Below are 20,961 nucleotides of genomic sequence, written 5' to 3'. Positions count from 1 at the left end.
GAGCGCAACTTATTACGAGTATAATTCCGCTATTGTCTGCCGACGGCGGCACATATGGCGTAACGTGTTTTTTCACCAGCCAATTTCGATAGTTCGAGCTCTTTTCAATGTACGGTAGGGTATTTGAACACTGAGCGTTAAATAAAAGTTGCTAAAAGCGAGAGAGATAATTAATGATTAAAATGTAAAGTTCTATCGCTTTTTGTATGCCATAATAATTTATAAATTGCCTGCTATTAATTTATCTTTCATCGTCATCATCATTCAGTCAAAATGTCGAAGCTAAATTGACATAGTAAGCAAGAAGTGCTTTAAAGCGCCAAAAAGCTCTACTTCATTTCCAGGTTTTTAATAGCGATTCTTTCATATTATAACTACAAATTAAGAACAAACGGGTTTTTTTGTTAGCTTTAAAAACGCAGATGTAAAAACGCTTAGCGTGCGGCGAGCCTAAAGTCGCGTGACTCGGCTGTCGGAAGGACGACGGAAGACGATATTTTATAATATTAATTAGCCTTATATTTGTATGTGAAAAGAAATTATTTCTGTCGAAGCTCAATATTACTTTTCGATTTGTTTTTTGTAGCATTTCTGGGGAAGTTGCCTGCAAACTTTAAAATGGTTATGACTTTACTTTTATTGAATGAAATACACACCGTACAATGTCTTTCACTGTTGTGTTATGGAAAAAAATATCTACAAACTCTTATGTTGTCAATGTTGTCATAAATGAAAAAAATATGGGTTTAAAAAAATCTTTATTCGTAGCATACTACGAAAAATCATCTCTATGAATTAAGATGAATGAATTGTGATTAATTATTAGGTATTTGTGATACGTGTATGATGAAATTACCAAACTAGGCCTTTTTGTTAAACATTCGATCTATTAGCCAGGCGATCGGTAATATTTTATTTAAATGATGTTGTGGATAGAGTTAACTATGTTTAACCTAATTAATATTGCTAAAAAGTGTCACAAATAACTAATTAAAAATAAAATCACTATCCCATGAAAGAGCGCGTTATCAGTAAGTACCGTGGGAAGGTAGGTACTGTTATCGCGCGATACGCCGACCGCGCGCTATCGCGTCCGATAATATGGACAACCAATATAATGCCGCTTTAATTGTTTACCTACCCGTGCGGTCGGGGATACAATTTCGTTTGCCCGTGACGTCACGGCATGGGGATATTTTTGAACGAATTTCAGGGATCACAGTAGTTTTTTTTATCCACAACGAGGAAGCTCTTGGCTCACCTTAATTAATATGTAGTAACTCTATCTTCATTTTTAAGGTAGAAAGAAAACGGTTACAGTTTAACTGTAATATACATCATGTCCACGCCAATAGAATCCTAAAACTTGACAAAAACTGACTTAAATTTCTCAATATTTCTATCAATAAGCCTTAATTTGGAGTAAGAAATATTACCTAATCTTAATGGAATCTTCTCGAAATACTACCAGTTTCTAAAAGCGTATGTATGTACGAGATGCTTACACACTTTGCTCAGTCTAATATCAGTCATTGTCTCTAAAACTATGAAGAGCGTCGTTAAAACTATGATATAAAATATGAAACCAAATAAATGATTATCGTTAATAAATATTATTATTATTATGTATATTTTCAACAAACTTTTCAGGAACGGCGATAGGATAACCACAGCTGTGGTTTTAACTGGTGGTCAAACCAAACGAGCAAATAACAAAAATCTAGATTTTAATTAGGTAGTTACTAATGTAAACTAGAAAATGACTACTAGGTTTATGAATACCTTACTAGTTACGAGACGACACTTTCAGTATATCGCTTTCCACCTTCTTCACCGAAGGTCTTCTTCTATGCAGAAGATTCGTTGATATCATGATTGTTAGAGCCATTTTATCAACTACTGTACATGAGAAATATAATAGTTTCGTAAAAAAAAAACTAGTTAAACTAGACTTTAAGCGTAACCTTCAGGCTGTAACTCGCTTCACAGCGAGTTTGGTAATCAACTAGTTCTATGAAACCTTACTAGTTCGATTCAACTTACTAGTTTTGGAGCGCGGCTCCCTCGGGCCGTCCACGGTGACTTTGATGGCCTTCTGGTAGGTCGCCACTTGCGGCGGGCTCGTGGATATCATGATGGTTAGCGAGAAACTTTTCCCTGAAACAAAATTATAAAATAATAATACTACAAAAGAGACACATTTAACTTCAATATAAAGCTTTTACATTGACTTATTTTAGGGTCTTAATTAAGGTATGATCACTTGTGGTAAAAGTTGTCTAACACATTTACCAGATATCGATCGAGTGTGTCAAGATTGACCGGTATCAACTAGTGTCTAAAATCTAAATAATATGTATTTATAAAATTATAATACTTGATTATAATATCGCCAGTTTAGTGACTTAAAGCTCTTTTTAATCTACATTATGTTTATTAAACTTTCTAGTCGCGACGTCATAACGCACAAAGCTGAACGAGTTTCAGCAAATATGCAGTTATTCAAATTATAAAAAGGATTATGGACAAACAAACCCGCCGTATTATCATACATAACCGAGTTAATCAACAGCACAATACAAATTAACAACCATCTATATAGCGTTTCGAACTAGTAACTAGTGCGATACGCACTAACTACAGCGCGGGAATGGCGGAAAATAGCGGGCTTTTTGGGCCTGCGATTTGCGGTCTCCAGTAATGAATGCACCGATAAATAGCGAATAAAATTACAGTTAAAATGAGTGGATTAACATGTCTAATGCAGATATTTCGCGTGTAGCCTGCACTCGATTTGGGATAAATGACTGATTTCAACCGGTTTCCACGGCGAATTTAGGAGCGCTTTTAGATATTCCTTTTGGCTGTGTTGTGTGCAGTTTAGTAGGAATGTTTGAGGGTATGAAGTGGATACTACAAGGTGTATTGAGCACTTTAAAAGTGATCAGTGTTTCATTAAGTTAATTCTGATTAATATTATGTATACTTTGTAAAAATGGACAAATGCCGCGAATTTAAGATTTTAATGACCTTGTCAACGTTATTTTGTTGTTATTTAAATACTGTTGGACCTTTCATAAGGTATCTACTCGTAGAATAGAAGATATAGAAAGAAATCATTTTACATGAAAGTGTCTTGTTATACGGCACAATATCAAGGGAAAAACTACGACATTGTAAGTCCTATTTGAGATTCGTGTCTCAGACAAACAATCTTAAAATCTGATGTAGGTAGGTACTGTAAACTGCCTTTTCACTCAAGGTTTTGGCTAAAGATGTTGATGATTTAGTTTGATGATAAAATAAGATGTAGGCATAATATAACTTTTCGGTTTCCTATCATTTCCTAATAATATATAAACAATAAAATCACAACAGGCAATGTTCTAACAATAGCATTAGGTAGATAGTTTATCAGGAATAATAAAAATATCAATCGCCCGAACCAAATGCATGAGAACTGACCATTTTTTCCCACTGATAATGTTATACACGATTTGACATGTCTATTTTAAACGAGTTGATTTTTTAATGAGGCTTCCGGCGACTGGGACCGCAATTAACTGGGACCGCGGTCCCAGTCGCCGGATCCTTAAAAATTAAATAATATTCTTCCGGCAACTGGGACCACTCGTAAATGATAACTGAAATAAAAAAATGTACAGTCACACTAAACATTTTTTAGGTGAAATAATTGAAGAAAAATCCTTTTTAATTTAAAAACATCATTTATTAATATAAAATGTTTATTTAAAAAGGGCTACTTGACCTTTAAATCGACGAAGCTTTATACACCATAGCTTGGTTATACTGATTTAATAAAAAAATCTGTCGTTTGATTTATAGTAGTTATAGTAGATTTATAGTAGATTTATAGTTAGATTTTAAGCGGAAAAATAATAAGCATTAAAATATGTTGTACTACATACATGAAATTCATTAAATAATAATTTACTGGTAGAAAATGTTTTAAAGTATTCAGTCTAATATTAGTACATATTTGTATTAATGTATGTAATTATGGCCTAGCTTAGTCTACTTTATTGCTAAGCGCATAGTATAAAATCATGTCTAGAGTCGTCACGTCACGAGTCAAAGATAATTCAAATAAATAATTTAGAATTTTTTTCGTATGACTGTACCGATTTTGGCCTGAATAATATATTTTTCTAAGTTATCTATGAGTGGTCCCAGCTGCCGGAAGAAAATTATTTATTTTTTACGGATCCTGCGACTGGGACCGCGGTCCCAGTTAATTGCGGTCCCAGTCGCCGGAAGCATATGAATAGACAAACAAGGAAATCAGGAAATAAAAAATATGTTTACATAATGCATGAACTTTGGTCTGGGAAATATTAATAATAATAGGTATATATTATTATCATGAGTAGTTTTTCAGAGTCTTCACGCGTTGCTGAGAGCCTGATACGGTATTCGTTTAAACAACTTGATTCATGATTAAGAACTACGCTTTCTTCTTTAGAAATATAGGGTGTGACTTCAGGTAGTATTTATTCTTTCTTAGTTGGTACAGTCAGCGTCAAATAGTTCGTGACACCCAAAGTAGCCAGAAAGTTCGCAACACGTCTATGTATTGGAAGTAAAGATAAAAAATTGTAAAGTTGTGTTTTCAACTTTTTGGCCACTTTGGGTGTCACTATTTGACGCTGCGCTGCCTGTATTTAGTGCTTCAGGCACAGAGGCGGTGTGTTTTTTTTACCACATTAATGAGAAAATGGTGATGCACATTATTTAAATGGATGTAGAGCTTAAAAGCTAATTGACTACTAAAGTCTAATATGAATAAAGACGTTCCAAACTCATGCATAGATTCAAGTCTAAATATTGAAACTCTAATCACAGGCTTGACCTGTGCTAAAGTCTGATTCAAATGAGCTTAATTTGATTAAGATTAGTATGATTTGGGTAAGATGGTAAGTACGAATTCGAAGTGGACACGGATGACTGTATTTTCTCGGAATTTCTGGATCGAAACAGACATTTCTCGATATTTTACAAGCGATAGGCGATATCAGATTTAACTGATCGCCATTTTTGTCATGAACATGGTATAGCTCCATCACGGCCCGCGTTATTCGCGTTCCCGTTGACGTCTCAATGTCGGAGTCGCTTTCCCACAAAGCGACGCGACCGTAAAACGTTTCAATACGGAAACAAATCATCATAAACGTAAACGTTAAACCCGAGGCGTGTCTTGAATGATGTGAAATATTGCTTTTAAAATCGCTATTAAAGTTAATGCATTTCGTATGATCACTCATCAACAGTTTAGGACCTAACACAATGCACGGCTATAAACATAACATTGTATCGACCGGGTGTTGAGAGAGGTGCGTGAAATATTCAATTATGTAGCGCGCGCGCAAGTAAGGGTCGCGGGGAGTGTCCGCCATCTTGATTTACGATCAAACGTAAATCCTTAGTGACATTTGTGAGTGAAGACTTGACTTCGTTGCAGCTTAACGTCGTGCATTTCAGAATTCGCAGCCATATTTTATGTGCAGTGCTCATTTCAGAACGACTGTCCCCAGTCAATATCTGAAAATAACATTGAATTGCAGCAGGAATCTTGGGAAAGCATGTTAGTTAAATTAAAGTGCTAAAGAGATCTGTAGGTATATTGCAGTGCCTTGATTTTTTCCACACTAATAAAATAGTCCTAAAAGTTGAAGTCTAAAGTAGAATCTTGGTCAAGTCCTCGTCCTTACTTACAAACGTTTTCAACCCCATCGAACTTCGTCTTTGTGTCAATACTTTACGTTAACAGCTACAACAAATGATAAAATATTCTTCAAAATGAATGTCCAATCGACCAACCACTTTAGCCCAAACATCGGGACTGGAAATAAGAGCAAAAAGCCCGAGCGTGCGTTGATGACTGCTCGTGAAATGATTTGGTAACATTCTGGTCATGCCGTTTACGTGTCACTCGCTCCTAATTATCTGTCCCATTTGATGACAAGTGTAGCCGTGTAGCCCTTACTTAGCAACAAACCATTCCGAACTCTACCACATGCAACATAAAGTCTTTATTTTATTGTAGTGGTAATCGAAGGCTTGGAGATCTTTCGAAATCGGACGCATCAAAAAGAGAATTTGTACCATTTGCATTGTTTTATGTAACTAATGACAATTCTCTGTTGAGTAACTCTGAGCTTCCGCACTGAGCCGCTTTATTTAAGCTTTTTGTCAAGTTGACACAATAATTTACATCGTTAAAAGTGAAAGGTTTCGAACTACCTAATTAGGAAAATATATCATCAATTTATTGTTAATCACCAATAATAAGTATAATAATTTTATTATACTTATTATTAAACTAATAAAAGAGGGAGTTCTCCTGACGGTTTTGTGATTTTTGAGACCCTCCACGATGGACCTAATTAATTTGGGCAAACTGAAGGCTATTTATTATCTTAGCATAATCCAGATTTCATTATTAAGAGCCATTTTACATTTTCGTGCAAATTTCTAAGATTTTGGAAGCATGAATTACTATCTTAAGCAACACCTAGAGATTATTTAATAACTGCGAAAGATAGGTCAATCCTTGGTGTTGACCATTAATGAAACGGATTTACTAAAACTCTTTTGCTTAATTCACAGTGCCCCATCTCCCACAACCATTTTACGGAAAAATTGCCGCAGACTCATTTTCAAAGTCCTGTATCTATTATTTATGCTCATATAATAAGCTTAAAAATATATAGTAATCATCGGACATATATTCTTGTAGTCCATTAATGAAATAGATTCTTGAATTTCATTACCATTATTGAGTAAAATATAAAAATAATTTGGCAAATTTGAAGATTAACGTCACATTTTGATCGTGGTTTTTGGTTTAAAAACACAGCAATAACTGCAATAAAAGTATCCCAAAATAAAGAATATTCATTGTAGAATTGATTTCTACAGTTATTGTTTAAATATTAGTAACCACTTTGTCAAAATATTGATGTGAATATCAGTATAAATTACAATGCGCAAGCCGACATCGATTAGTATGGCGCGAGCGCCCGTCAAGGCAGGACCTGTGTCATTTTTCCCGCCGTGACGTTTACGTGCGTTCGTGTCGTAAAGCGGTGATTTGTACGGCGACCAAATACATTTGATACTATGCCGAGAGGCTGTTTCGAGTCGGCCGGCCGAGCAGAAATTGAAATGATGAATTTTAATTTCTTTGACGGATCTGGGTGTAACTATGTATAATATGTAGGTACCATGTATTTAATTTAATAAATAAATTATAAAAAAGAATATCCATTATGCTAGCACCCTTAACACAAGCATATTAGTTGCCTACTTTTGGACTAGATGGCGCTGTGAAATTGTCCAAAGATTTGTTTATTGATTTATCCGCTTTGAGTTTTGTTTCGTGAAGAAGAAAAAGAAGCGTTTTGTTTCGAGAGGGAAGCTTTGTTGTTAAATCTATACTAATAAAAGAGGAAAGATTTAATTGTTTGTTTGTTTGGAGGCAATAGGCTCCGAAAAAAAAATTCTTTCACGATTTAGAATCCTAATTTTTTTCTATGTAGGCTATAAAATATTTTCAAAAACTTTAGTCCAAAATCTTTGATAAAATTCGACGTTTAATAAATAAATTAGATAACATATTAATACTTTTTTTTCAGTACGATTTTAGTACTTGTTTTTCAGAAATTCTACGATTTAACTAAACTTCTAGTGTTTATATTTTATGCATAATTTATTAACTTCTAAAATATACATTTATCCTATTGATAGATGACGTTCTTCGTATTTTATTAAAATTATTACCTGACTAGGTTAAAAAGGTGTGGAATGTTATTTTGGAGATAACTTGGTTCCATAGAAATATAGAGAGATGCTAAGCTTGCAAATAAATGATTTTATTATTATTTATATTATTATTATAAGTAATGCGCTGAGTTCGAAACTCAGTGTCGTATTAGAAATTCACACACACAAAGAAATCAAATTATGTGCTCATTATCCACTGCGGTATCAGTATTCAACGTTCGAATAATCTTTAGTACTATGCAAGCAATATAAATTGTTTACATAATGACGTCGGTACTGTCATCATTGCTTTCACAAGCAATATGTTCCAATTTGTCCCTTGTCACATTTCCCTTTAGTTTCTGTGATCTGTGCTTGTTTCTAAGTTGATATCAATGAAATATTCCTTAGTACTTTTGATTTTTTTTTTATTGTGTCATGTGTTTGAAAAATCAAGGTCAGATTACAATAAAATAACAAGTGAAAACGTAACATTGCATTGCAACTCGCAATTTCGCAATATTGATGAGGAGATTCCATTGGAAAGTCTGTATTCATTCCTAGGATTCCCCTAACACCATCAAATTCAAGAGAATTCAAGAGAGTGCAGTTTCCCATCTCATGCTTAGGTACCACGGTTTAAAATAGTGTGGTTGCATAGAGCCTGCAACGGGCAACCGCGTGCGCAGCTGCTCATACTAATTTTCGATACAAAAGCAAGTGTTGGCGCCCTCACGAGTTTTAGCGGAGTTCCATATGGTAGCGGGAGTAGACTTAATGGAAATCTATGCTTCTCCGACGACCAGTTGTATGTGGAATACTCCAGAGTATGCGCACACAATAGCCTGGTGATTTTAGCACCTGAAGAAAAAACAAAAAAACTTTGTTTACAAAGAAATCTGCGGCAGGTGTAGTGTTTTAATTTTGTTTTAGAAAGATCTCATAATTTTGTAAGTATTCAAATATTTAAACATAATAATTTGTAGATTTTATATCAAAAAATATTATTATAATCATTTAACAAAATTAATTTTCTTAGAATATTTTAATTCTATTAGAACCATTTTCCACTTCATCGCAGAAGAAGTCGCGGGCAAAAAGCTAGTATGAAATATGTAGTATTGCCCGCGGCTTCACCCGCTTGAAATTGAGTTTGTCACAGATCGTCATAAATTATAGCCTATACATTGCTATTCTGGTCGACACCAGGGATGGATGAGCGTCGCTGTCGCTGGCGACAGGGTCTTCTGGTTCAGGGTTCATGGCGTAGGTCTCAGGCAAAATGAAATCCACTCGTAGAAATAAATAAACTCAGTGTATTCAGGAAAATAATTACACACAGCATTAGAGTCGTATCGGAACTGAGTGAACCAAAGGTCTTGCGATAGGAACGTCCGACCCGAGTGATAGTTGAACACAGACTGCCTAGTACTGCTGTACTGTACTGTAAAGTTTCATCAAAATCTGTTCAGTAGTTTTTGCGTGAAAGTGTAACAAACATCCAGACATCCACACAAACTTTCGTATTTATAATATTAGTAAGACTAGTAAGATAGTAAGATGAATTATTTTAGTTATTTGTTTACTTATAATAATATTTATTTATTTATTTCTTAGCTCTGTCTGATAATGGATCTGGAGGAGATGCAATGGCCATCTCCGTAACAAAACAATAGAACCCTATGGAGTTAGGGCTTGTGTGATTCGCCTTGACGAATATTTCGTATCCAGGGTCCGATGATGGAGCCGGAAGGGGGCAGATTTTTTTATCACTATGTGACTGTCTTTATTTTGTACTTAATATATATTTTACATATTATACCTATTCGTGTTTCATTATGAATCGAAATATAAAAGACTTAATAAACTCTATTAAAAATTTGAATTAATTTATCAAGTTTGAATACCTCACTCTACCTTAAAATTAATAACTTAAATCAAGTCTTAATACGGTCACGGCTCAAGATTTTTTTGTCCATTTCAGCGTTCTTTTTACTCTTTTGACGTTGCGTTGACAGCTTTTACCTAAATTCGCGCGGAATATTTTTGTGAAATGGCTCTTAATACTTATTAAATTGAGAACTTATACAGTCGTGAGTGATTTCAAAGGTTTTAAGAATCAATCAGTGGTTTGAAATCAAACAGCTACAACGATCACATGCTTCCACCATGCCTACTTCTTAATACCCTTTAACACTATGATGGGTGTCGATGTCGAAACGACCTCAAAACTAGATTTTCAAAATTGTGAACAATCTCAGACTAAAACAATTTTTATCGGAGTTCGTCTCGTAATGGGTCTTAATATGAATATTAATTACCTTTGGATTTAAAGTTCAAAAACACAGGTATTCTCGATCCTTCGGTCCTTTATCTGTGTGCATCAACTCGTCACCTCCAATGTTGTGATGTCACGTGACAGTGTATAGCAGCCTACAAGACCACTATCGGCTTACATAGGTAGTATCCACGTGTCCACGGCAATATGACCTCAGTTGACCAACTAATTACAGGCAAGGCCATGCCAAGTTAGAGTAGACGTTTTTGTAGATGCAAGGATGAATGAAAAGCTATCTATTACTCGCTGTAGTGGAACCAACAGTGTATGTAATTGGGATCGACATATTAGACTTTTTTTGTATGTTTAATAAGGTGATACGCTTCGTAACGACGCACTACTACACAAATAATATACATGTGAGTATTAATTTTGCTGAAAAGATTTGACCTAATTCTGCGATTTAATTCCAAGTTTGTAGATGTTTTAACGCTCTAAAAATGGTACGGCGATTATTATTGATTTTTCTTCACTATTACCATAAAATAGGTTGCTTTTTGTAATTTATAATTCTAGTCGAAATAAAATAGTTCATTTATTTTGCCATTTGTTTCACCATAGTGTATCAAGTTGCTTTGCTAGGTACCTGAAAAAAATAAAATGTGGTAACTGATTCATTCGCTATTTTTAACGCGTCACACATTTATACAGTACCTGACAGAATGATTCTGGCGTTATTAATTATCCAATCCGCCAATATTGATGTTGTTATGGATTTTTAAATTAATTATTAATAGTACAGGTTTAACGCGTTAGGTACTTGTGACAATGATTGTTAATGACAAATTAATAATCAAAGCAGATGTTGCTTCGTTGTAGTTTGTGAGGCATTAGAACTCTCACTGTAAGTAGGTACTTTATTTGTGTAACAGCTCAGAAGAAGTGCTTTTAAATGAACTGCTTCAAAAACAAAAGAAAGTGGGTAAATAGTGTATGTGTAAATTGAAAACTAACTCGGTTTTCAGGCCCAGAATGTAACGTTTTGAAAAGAAATTATGTTTATCATTTAATTTTGTTGGTTGATGGAAATAGCTGCCACGACATAAAGACACGTTACTCACTTAAAAATCTTATGCAGAGTTGCACCACCTAACTTTGACCGTAACTATAACGATAACCGGTGTTTTTTGTATGGAGTTTGACAGATTTTTGACGTTTGTCAAAGTTAAAGTATGATGGTGCAATCCAGCCTTAGATATTGAATTAATTGCTCGAAAACAGAAAGAAAGTAAATAAATAGCTTGTTAATTGAAAACTAACCCGATTTTCAGGCCTAGTATGTAACGTTTTTAAAAGAAATCATGTTTATCATTTAATTTTGTTGGTTGATGGATATAATTACCTCGACATTAATGACACATTAACATAAAGATCCTAATTTAAATTGCATAATTCAAGTTAAATCAACAATTCTAGTAATAACTAAATAAGGCGTGGAATATTGATGAAGTGAGTGAGTGTTGGGTTTATTCGAACAAGCCTAGTTCGACGGGTCGGGAAAAACCAAGTTTGTGGACACGGATGCTTCGTTAAATAACATTTTAGTTGTTAAAAACAGTACTAAATGGTCGATAATAAGTATAATAATATGTATCTGATCGTGATAGATAAGGTTTTCTGGAAGAAGAAATAGAGTAACGGGCTTATGCACCAAAAATTATGAAAATTAATGTTATTTTATAATGGAGGCCTATGTTCAGCAGTGGACGTCCTATGGCTGAAATGATGATGATGATGATGATGATGAATGTTATTTTACAACTGTAATGAGTAAAGATGTCATGTAGCTCCTGTATTGTTATTAGTTATTATTATAACAATATAGTTTTCTTATGCGTTTTCTTTCACGAAAAATGTCTTCCTCCTTATTTCAGCTGTTGTCTTCAAAACTTGAACTCGCGTTACTCAGAGTTATATGTACGACGCAAAGAGCGCTGGCAATTTCAAGCGAAATACATATTCAGTTTCTTATATACCTTTAAGTATGTACAGTCGAGGGCTCATCAGCCTGTGCATTGCTGTTGCAAAACAGAACATGTTACAACTGGATAAGGTGTTTCAGTGTTTAACCTGATGTGCCTGTACTAACCAACGGCCAGTGGAAACGATCTCCGTGATTTTACAACGCATCGGCATATGGGTTGGTGCGCGCGCGCAACAATGGACTGTAAACTGCGCGCGTTTACTGCTGTGGTTAGGAAATTAAAATCCGCCTCGTCTTGATACTCCGTGAAAGTCGAGGCGAAGTCTGAATATTTTTCTAGTGAAAGGCGCAGTTGCAGGGTTTCTGTATCGCGTTGAGTTACGGATGGGAGAAGAATTATCCATGGAGGTGTTATAACGCAGTTTTTATTACACTTTTTAACGAAATTCTCATAATATTCAACAATATACTCGTAGCCAGTGAAGTCTACAACAATGTTCACGCAGTTGGAGGTAAGATAGCTTGTTCCTCTGTTGTTGAGGATCCCGGGTGAAGCTCGCTTCCTCCTTCAGCCTGATCATCACTTTTCATCAGGTGAGCTTCCATGTTGTGGATTAAAAAAATACAAGTACCTACTCGACAATAGTATTTCCATGTTACTCATGAATGATATTCAAATTAGTGGCATTTTAAAATAAAATTCTTAAAATATTGTGCGTCATACAATATTCGGAATCGCAGTGAATGGGGGATTCACTGTGTCCCCTAGATCAGGTGTAGCCGTCAATTGTTTTGGTCAGAATAAAAATTTTCTGGGTTCGTTCGTTTGTTTGTTTCAGCCAAATGACGTCCACTGCTGGAATAAGGCCTCCCCCAAGGATTTCTATAACGACCGGTCCTGCGCTGCCGTCATCCAGGCTCTTCCAGCGACCTTCACCAGATCGTCGGTCCACCTAGTGGGAGGCCTGCCCACGCTTTCTGGGTTTGCATTTTCTGAGTATTTTAATGAGATTCTTCCACTTTTCAGTGAATACCAACCCTTAAATAAATTGATATTAAATTGACGTGCAATTTGACACGAAAGCGTGTCACAAATGCAAGTTTTCACGTTCGTGATTTAGAAACTGCTCGTTCACCGCAGAACGATTATTTTGTTTATTGCCTCGTAGGGGCGAGAGGGGCCTTAATCGCGTGAGCGTTTAGACTTCTTTTACTCTTAGCACGTTATAACGGGACCGAGGAAGAGCGACGAATTATACACCTAATTTGCTTCTAGATGCCGTCTAAATGAATTTGGTTACAGTAATTGCATTATGGCAACGCCTCTGCATATACACTAAAAACGAAGATTATTATTCTGCCCGTTAAAACTATGACAGTTTGTACACGGAGGCGCATTGTGGTGCTACCATGGTGTTCGAATTAGAAAAGGCCTACGATTTTATCGACTCAATCGGACTAATGGCTTAACATGCCCTCTGGATATTATGTTTCTTTCTTGGATCGAATACCAGAACATTTCAGTGGAGAGAGAGTATGTTTGTAAGATGTCATGGCGTCTGGATTTTGAGTGCAAAATGATTATTTATTGATACATAAAACACGTCCCAATAATCAGAGTAATCACCTGAAATCCAAAACAGAGGAGCTTATGATAAGGCGTCTAGATTTTAATGAAAAACAAGGCATAAAACGAGAATTGTAGAAAAGGTAAACGTCTTTGTTGTATCATTTTTGTAGGAAACAAACTTTACACGTATAAGGATGATCTTGCTCCAAGATTTGCCTAAAAGAAGAAAAACTGTAAGGGACCGGAAATGATTAGCATTTTGTTTGATAAACGTAAGAGCTTCGGCTTGTTGTTTATTTCATAATAATTCATTGATTGTGTCAAGGTCAGTTAATGATAACAGAAAGGGTATGGAATCCCTTTAGACTATAATTAAATGTTTTTGTATTTTTTTCTTTTCAATTAATAAAATTTAATAAGAACGATTTTTTAAAATTATTATCCACAACGAGGAAGCTCTTGGCCTGTATCTCACCTGATAGTAAGTGACGGTCAGGCCGAAGGTGGAAGCGAGCTTCACCAGGAATCCTCAACCACGGAGGATCACGTCAATTTTGAATATGGTTAGGGTAAATATATTTTTCACTTAGGCTATTAAAACTCTTTTTACAAGAGTACCAATAACTCTTTTCTCGATTTAGGTTTAGGTATTGCTGAAGTTCGGAATATACAAATACTACCATGTTTTTATTGTTTTAAGACTCACGATGTTACAAATATTACAAGTGTATGTTCATAGCATCTAAAAAAAAAGCGTGAGTCGACCGAATGTGAGTTTAGAATAAATGAATGCTGCATTTAGGGGAACTACCTAGGTACCTAATAAAAATAGAAAATAAACAAAGTTTATGCTAAAAGTTGTAGCAAATTGCAAAGTTCTCAGATATTATTCTTGTGCTTTAGTTTATTTTGCAACGATTTGTATAAATATGAATAAAGCATTTATAAGCTGTTATCACCCAATTCTCTCTAGAAACCAATCGCACTTAGAGTTAACTCGTTTACGGCTACTAATCAAATGTAATAGACAATAAAATAGTGAGCGTTATTAGAGAGTCGGGCGCAAATCACGGCGGCTGTCCGGCGCAGATTAACCAATTATTATCCACTACGCAGTTACCTACGGGTTATAGTGCCGCACCAGTAGGGTTGAATTAGAGGTGTATCATTAGTATGCTTACTAAATAACGAGTTGTGAGTGACTGAAAGGGATCAAGATTAAGTTTGAGAAGAAAGAGACGGAGTTGTGTGAATAAACTTTTTCTATCGTGTAGTTTTAACGACTGAGTTCAAAGTGTTGGTGTCAAGTCAAGTCAACTTTAGGAACCGCTAGAGACTTTCGACATCGAGGGCATACTTGACGGAAAATCGGGTTTATTCAGATATTGTTTTAACAGGCTGGTGGTGGGTATGCAATTTTACATATTTTCCTGACAAGAAGGAAAAGCGAATTTCTACCAAAAAGACAAACACACAAATAGGTTTTATTCAATGTGCGCACCTATCCAACATCTAAGTCGAGAGAATCTGAAGTCTCTACAGTGGGGCCAATATAGATACGCCATCATCACCCTATCTCTTCACATTTCTAGGTCTCTGTATACAAAATAATATGTGTACCTACCTATTGTATCCTTGATCATTCCGTATAATTTGATACAAAAGAATATGGCATGAAATGCAGCGTGATTTCGCCTCTTGCTTTTTTCGAAGCTCACTCTGTATAGGATGATGGATAAGATTAAAATAGTAAGACACGGGTCTTAACGCGTGAGTTACATTATGTACTCACGGCTTGACGTTTCGGCTGCGATGCTGCAGCCGTGGTCACAAGCAGACCTGTCGACAAGCAGACAGGTCAGTCTGCTTGTGACCACGGCTGCAGCATCGCAGCCGAAACGTCAAGCCGTGAGTACATAATGTAACTAATTAATAAACGTCGCGTTAAGACCCGTGTATTACTATTTTAATTGAAATGGAACGCGAAAGTTTAAAATCTGATGGATACGATATTGCCAACTTTACTATTATCATGGAGTCGTGTTGTGTCGTGTGGCTACAACAATCTTTACTTACCTCTCCCACTCCTCCCGACGAACCTCAGGTCATTGAACTTGGCGACTCTATCCTTCATCACAGTAGAGTTGTTCCGCAGTTCCGCACAGCAGTTCTCATCGTTCCCTGCCCGGACGGTGACCAGGGTTCCGTCCAACACCTCTCCTAGGGCGACCACCTTGAACCCCCCGGGCAGAGTCTTGTTGGACCGCCAGTGCTGAGGCAGCATGGAACACATGAAGTCCGGGCTGCCGGTTGGCACTGTGGACAAAAAATATTAATTGAAGTTCAACAGATAGATTGATAATAAAAATTCTTCGCCACTGTACCTAATGACATGATGTTGACTTGAACATAATGTATTCATTTGATCAAGTTAGATCGAAGGCATCATTATATTAGGTCTATGAAATTAGCGTTTTTTTCTTCAATATTCATTAGTATACAGGATGTTTCCTGTAAGGTATCAAGCCGAAGCTAGGTGATAGGTGAGGACCATACCTATCCATTCCATTCATAGTTTAGAATTTGTAACTTTTTAAAAATTCATGACCTAGTTGGGTATATATTTTTTTTCTTTTTTCCGGATTGACTTTTCTCGGATTTTTTTTTAACAGAATCCCTACTAATGACAGTTGTGCCGCAGGCAAAAGCTAGTTGTAACAATAAAAAACAATCAAATTATGTCATTTAATCTAAAGTTTAACTCGGAAAGTGTAACAATATGACCAAACTTCCGATCGTAAGAGGAAAAGTAATGTAACTTACAGCGATAGCATACTCAATTTGTTCGGGCTGAATAACCATTATGTATTCACACTTAATTAGCATATGAATAATTGATAAGACAAGTAGGCACCTACATTAACTTGCATTATAAAGTTTAAACTTTCTTTTTACATTTAAAGTAATAGATAAATCATAATCATAATTGAATGAGACTTCATTCAATTATGATTCTTGATTTTGAAATTCTGATGTAAAAGTTTTTAAAGAAAGTAAACCTCGAAATCGCTTTATCTCTAAATCGATTAAAAATGCTGGGTAATTTTTATCTTCCTAAGAACCTATATTCATAGAATAGGCGCTCGAAATAATATTGACGGACTGGTCCCGCTGTTCTATTTTTTTGGATGCATTGTCCCGATAGCCGTCCTAGAGATTATTAATTTTTTTATATGATGATCACTACATCAGAAATCGCATTTAAGATAGAGTCAAATTTCACGCGTCAAATGAAAACAAATGAACCACTTGCGGTCATTTAGCAAATCTTAATCATCGGCTGTCAAATGTCTCAAAATTGGGATGTGGTTACACCGGAGGATTTAAAAAATATCGAGCAACGGCCGCAGAGTAAAAACATTAATAGCCTAACTGTGGTTTCTATATTTACGGAAGCTGGATCTATAGACAAATTATTGAGGCTGCGGGCGAGGTGCGGTCGCGCCGTGACAGGGTTCGTAGAGGCTTTGCTATTCTATGTTCGATAAATAATTTAATTTGTAATAGCTAATGATTTGAAAGATGGAATTAGTTGCTTCCTTTTTGAATAGTAGATTTAAATAATTACATAAAATCAGGAGATATAGACACCCTTTTTACGCTTTATGGCGATATGTTCTAGGTACTACTTTAAATAACGCATCTGAAAACTTATTTTTTATCGATTTTTATTGATGACTTCTTTTTACAGATGACAGCATATTAAACTGAATTCCATGGCATCGTGAACATTCGTCTTCTTTTCTATCTTATTACAAGTCATTAGTATTGGTTCAGTGAATTGGGATATCCAATTGTTTGCCTAATATGATATGAGATAAGGCTGCATCTCATATAATATATCTTTTTAATTATAAAAATAAATTAATGAAAATCTTCAAGGTTACAACATCGCGTTGAAGTCTTTTGCTTAGGTGGGAAAATTGTGTCTAAACCAACCAAATATTTGAAAAATCTAAAATACTTTAGTATCACGTTAATGGTTATAGACGAAGAAATATATAAAATTAACAGTACTATTAATCACTACTTACTAATCTAATGGACAGCTGAAGTTTGGTAAGTCTGGAAAAAGGTTTTTTTAACAACGATCGATGTAAGAGAGAGAGATTAGCTGACTTTCGTTTCATTAGAAATTTTGTATTTTGAAAGTATTTAATGAAAGAAATATTTATTAAAATCAAATTGGATGCTTATTGGACTCCATCACATGATAATTATAAGAAAAAAATAAATAAAAGTGCAGGTAATTAATTTTTGATCTGGACTATGGACTGATCAATTGTGAATTATAATTAAAGATCTCATTAGTGCCTTTATTTTAGACATTTACGAATACAGAACGAGATTTGCTTAATTATTGCTGACTTAAACCAGTCAAAGATTAATTTGGTACTTAATACACATTAAATTCCAGTAGAAATTAATTAAAGAAAGTATTAGTTTTAAAACAATTAATTGTAGTTGAATATTTTATAAAAAAAAAGTTGTAGGTACTTTATTCTTCATCATCATCATCATAAAAAAAATGTTTCAAAAATTGAATAAATAAATAATAATATAGTACTTTCCTAATTATTTTCATTAGTTCTCTACTATGTAACATTTATTTTCAAGGAATTGGTACAATTATATTCCATTGAACACCATATGTTTTTTAATATACGAGTACAAAACATTGAAAGGGCTTGTTGACCTTGTCATTACTGAATAAACGAAAATTCATCTTAAAAAAGTTAAGTATTCGAGGTAAGTGTTCCATAAGAATTAATAAGCTTACTGCCAAAACTGTAACTAGCTATTCAAATTAGATATGAATGAATCGGTAATTGTTGTGAATTGGAATCGAACCCGGATCTTTTGCCCATATCTGTTACACTTTGAGTTGCGTACTTCGTTGGACTATTGAGTTCAAAGAAGAATAAGTATTGTAAACCCATAGTTAGTTGTAGAGCAGGGTTTCCCAATTTTGCCAAGGAACCCTAATTGATTATACTTTTCCTAGCGGAACCCTACTTTGATAAATGGAAATTTAAATGAAAAACAATAAAGTTTTTATGCAATTATTTGTAAACAAGTCGGTGCGCGCGAACAACGTCGGTCACGAAACGTGGGATAATATTTTTTACGGAATCCTTGCGGCCTTTCCACGGAACCCCAGGGTTCCGCGGCCCACCTTTCGGGAACCGCTGTTGTAGAGTGTTAAGAATAATAGAGTTTTGAAGAATCCATACCTAGATCAGGGTGTTCTGCCCTCGTCTCCTCGATGATGCTCTGCATCCACCAGGGCTCCAGTTCCACCATCTCTCGGCGGCGACGGCCCCGCGACTCGTACGGGAGATGCATCCTAAACCATCACAACCTTTGCCCGACACTGGACACCACTCCTACGCCTCACTCAAGGTCACTACGACGCTTTTTGTCTAACACAATGTTTATCTTGGCACCTTTCCAACGCTCAAACTTTACGTAAACAACTAAGCATACGATGACTACCACTTGCTTGCTCGCTACAAGTTCGGATTCCAATACTCAATAAATTAAACAATCTTCAACTCATGCGACGAACACTTAACCAGTAAACAATAGTTTCAAACACACGTATTATTCACAATGTTCTTTTGTGCGCTTCAATGGCGATAAGTTTTATTAAATAAGTATTTTCCTCGACATAACGCACTAGTTTAATCCGAACCTTGAGTTCTTCAACTTAACTTTCGTCATTTTAGATGAGTCACGAACGAGAGTCGGTGCAAAACTGGCCGAAATCTTAAGCATTCGTGTCAAAGGTTCCGGCCGGCGTTCGCAGAAGTTGTGCCGCTGTCAACATCAGCTGAGAGCTAATTTATTCAAGATATTTCCCGCGCGTTGCGTCAATGGGAGCTCGTAGTTTTGTAAACAGCGTGGTACGGTACGGACTGCCCGATGACTCAGCCGCGGAGGCTGCGCGCGACCTCGCCGAGCGACCGGCTCTCTACTACTGAGCCGCCGCCATTCTGTCACTCGTTGCCTCCATTCTCTGCGGTCAATCTGCGGTTTGGCCACGCTTCATTTGTCGGGAAAATGCGCGGCTGTCGCCTCCCGCTCACACGTACAACAAAAACTCAAGGTGCGAGCGAGACGGGTGCAAGTTTTGCCATTAAATATTTTTGTTTGGATCCATTGTTGAAAGGGAAATATTATGAGCTTTTTGAAGCGCTGTTGCGTATCTCGCTCTTCTCGTGCGTTGCGGTTAGTTCTGAGTGAGACGTCTATAATGGTCTACATTTCGGTTCGCTAAAAGTTTTCACCAACTTCTTTGGACAAGTTAATTAAACTTGATTGGAATTTGATGAGACGTTAATCATTAACGTCGTTCCACATGTTAATTATGTAGTTGATTGACGTTAAGCTAGGCAACTGGATCTCGTAATTGGCATCTAAGACGGTGGTTTATCTGTGGTGAGTGGTTGGTAGGGTGGTGATAAGGAGTGGGCGTGTCTCCGGCTGGGCGTGGCCCCGCCCACTGTCGCGAAGACGCGCGAAAAATGACGCGGGCGCGCGCCGAGCGGCAACTTGTTGCGGCAGGATGCCAGCTGCTTTCACGGAGTGACTGCGAGACAGTTTCAACTTTTTCTTTTGCGTTACATTTGAAACTGAAAAATTTTCTTCAAAAATCCTACTTACAAATGCTTTCCTAGCATGAATTTGTTTTGAAAACCGAAAAATACTCGATTATCGTATAATGTAGAGTTAGTATTATTTCTGCCGTTAACGTTTTGAACTTTAAAGAGTATCCAAACTTCATATCTTTCACTCTAGGGATACAGGAAGTAGGTATCTACATTTTTTTAGATCCCTGAAATATACTGAATTGAGCCTGAAACTTGTAAGGTAGGTATTATTTCGTACTAATTTCAGTTCTTTTTATCCGATTGCGTCAAAAGGATTTATTAACGTTTTTTACCCTGCTTCCCAGAATCTTATTCCTTTTTAAAATCTTACAAGATAAGCGTTATCTTAAAAGTTCCCTATCCGAATCCAATAAGATACATATCGATATTTTTCCATTCAGTGCCAGATATGAGGTACCTACCAAATGATAGAGATCACCGTTTTACCTACCAAACAAACTTAAAATAGAACTGCTAGGTATATTTATTAACAAACCACCCTGACCTCAAGACAGCAATGAAACGGTAGCCCACCAAACCACGTGACGTAATCAACGGTGACGTCACAGCTGACGCGCGGGGTGATTTTTGTGGACCGCAACCACTGCTTTGCGGCCAGCAGAGAACAGAAACA

The 20,961-nt window shown here is 36.0% G+C and overlaps 1 protein-coding gene across 1 annotated transcript in view; it reads right to left on the bottom strand.

The window, feature by feature from the left end:
- LOC135078941 (protein lozenge-like) overlaps window positions 1-19,639 on the bottom strand; it is a 53,669-nt gene extending 34,030 nt beyond the window's left edge. The window contains exons 1-3 of the mRNA XM_063973543.1: window positions 18,909-19,639; window positions 15,691-15,930; window positions 2,044-2,157 (exon numbers count right to left, since the gene is read on the bottom strand). Coding sequence (XP_063829613.1) covers window positions 2,044-2,157; window positions 15,691-15,930; window positions 18,909-19,020 — 466 coding nt within the window. The 5' untranslated portion in view covers window positions 19,021-19,639. The remainder of the gene's footprint in view (window positions 1-2,043; window positions 2,158-15,690; window positions 15,931-18,908) is intronic.
- Between the last annotated feature and the right edge of the window lie 1,322 nt (window positions 19,640-20,961).

The sequence above is a fragment of the Ostrinia nubilalis genome, chromosome 15 (assembly GCF_963855985.1).
Source record: "Ostrinia nubilalis chromosome 15, ilOstNubi1.1, whole genome shotgun sequence".
NCBI lineage: Eukaryota > Metazoa > Arthropoda > Insecta > Lepidoptera > Crambidae > Ostrinia > Ostrinia nubilalis.
This window is presented reverse-complemented; position numbering and strand designations above follow the sequence as displayed.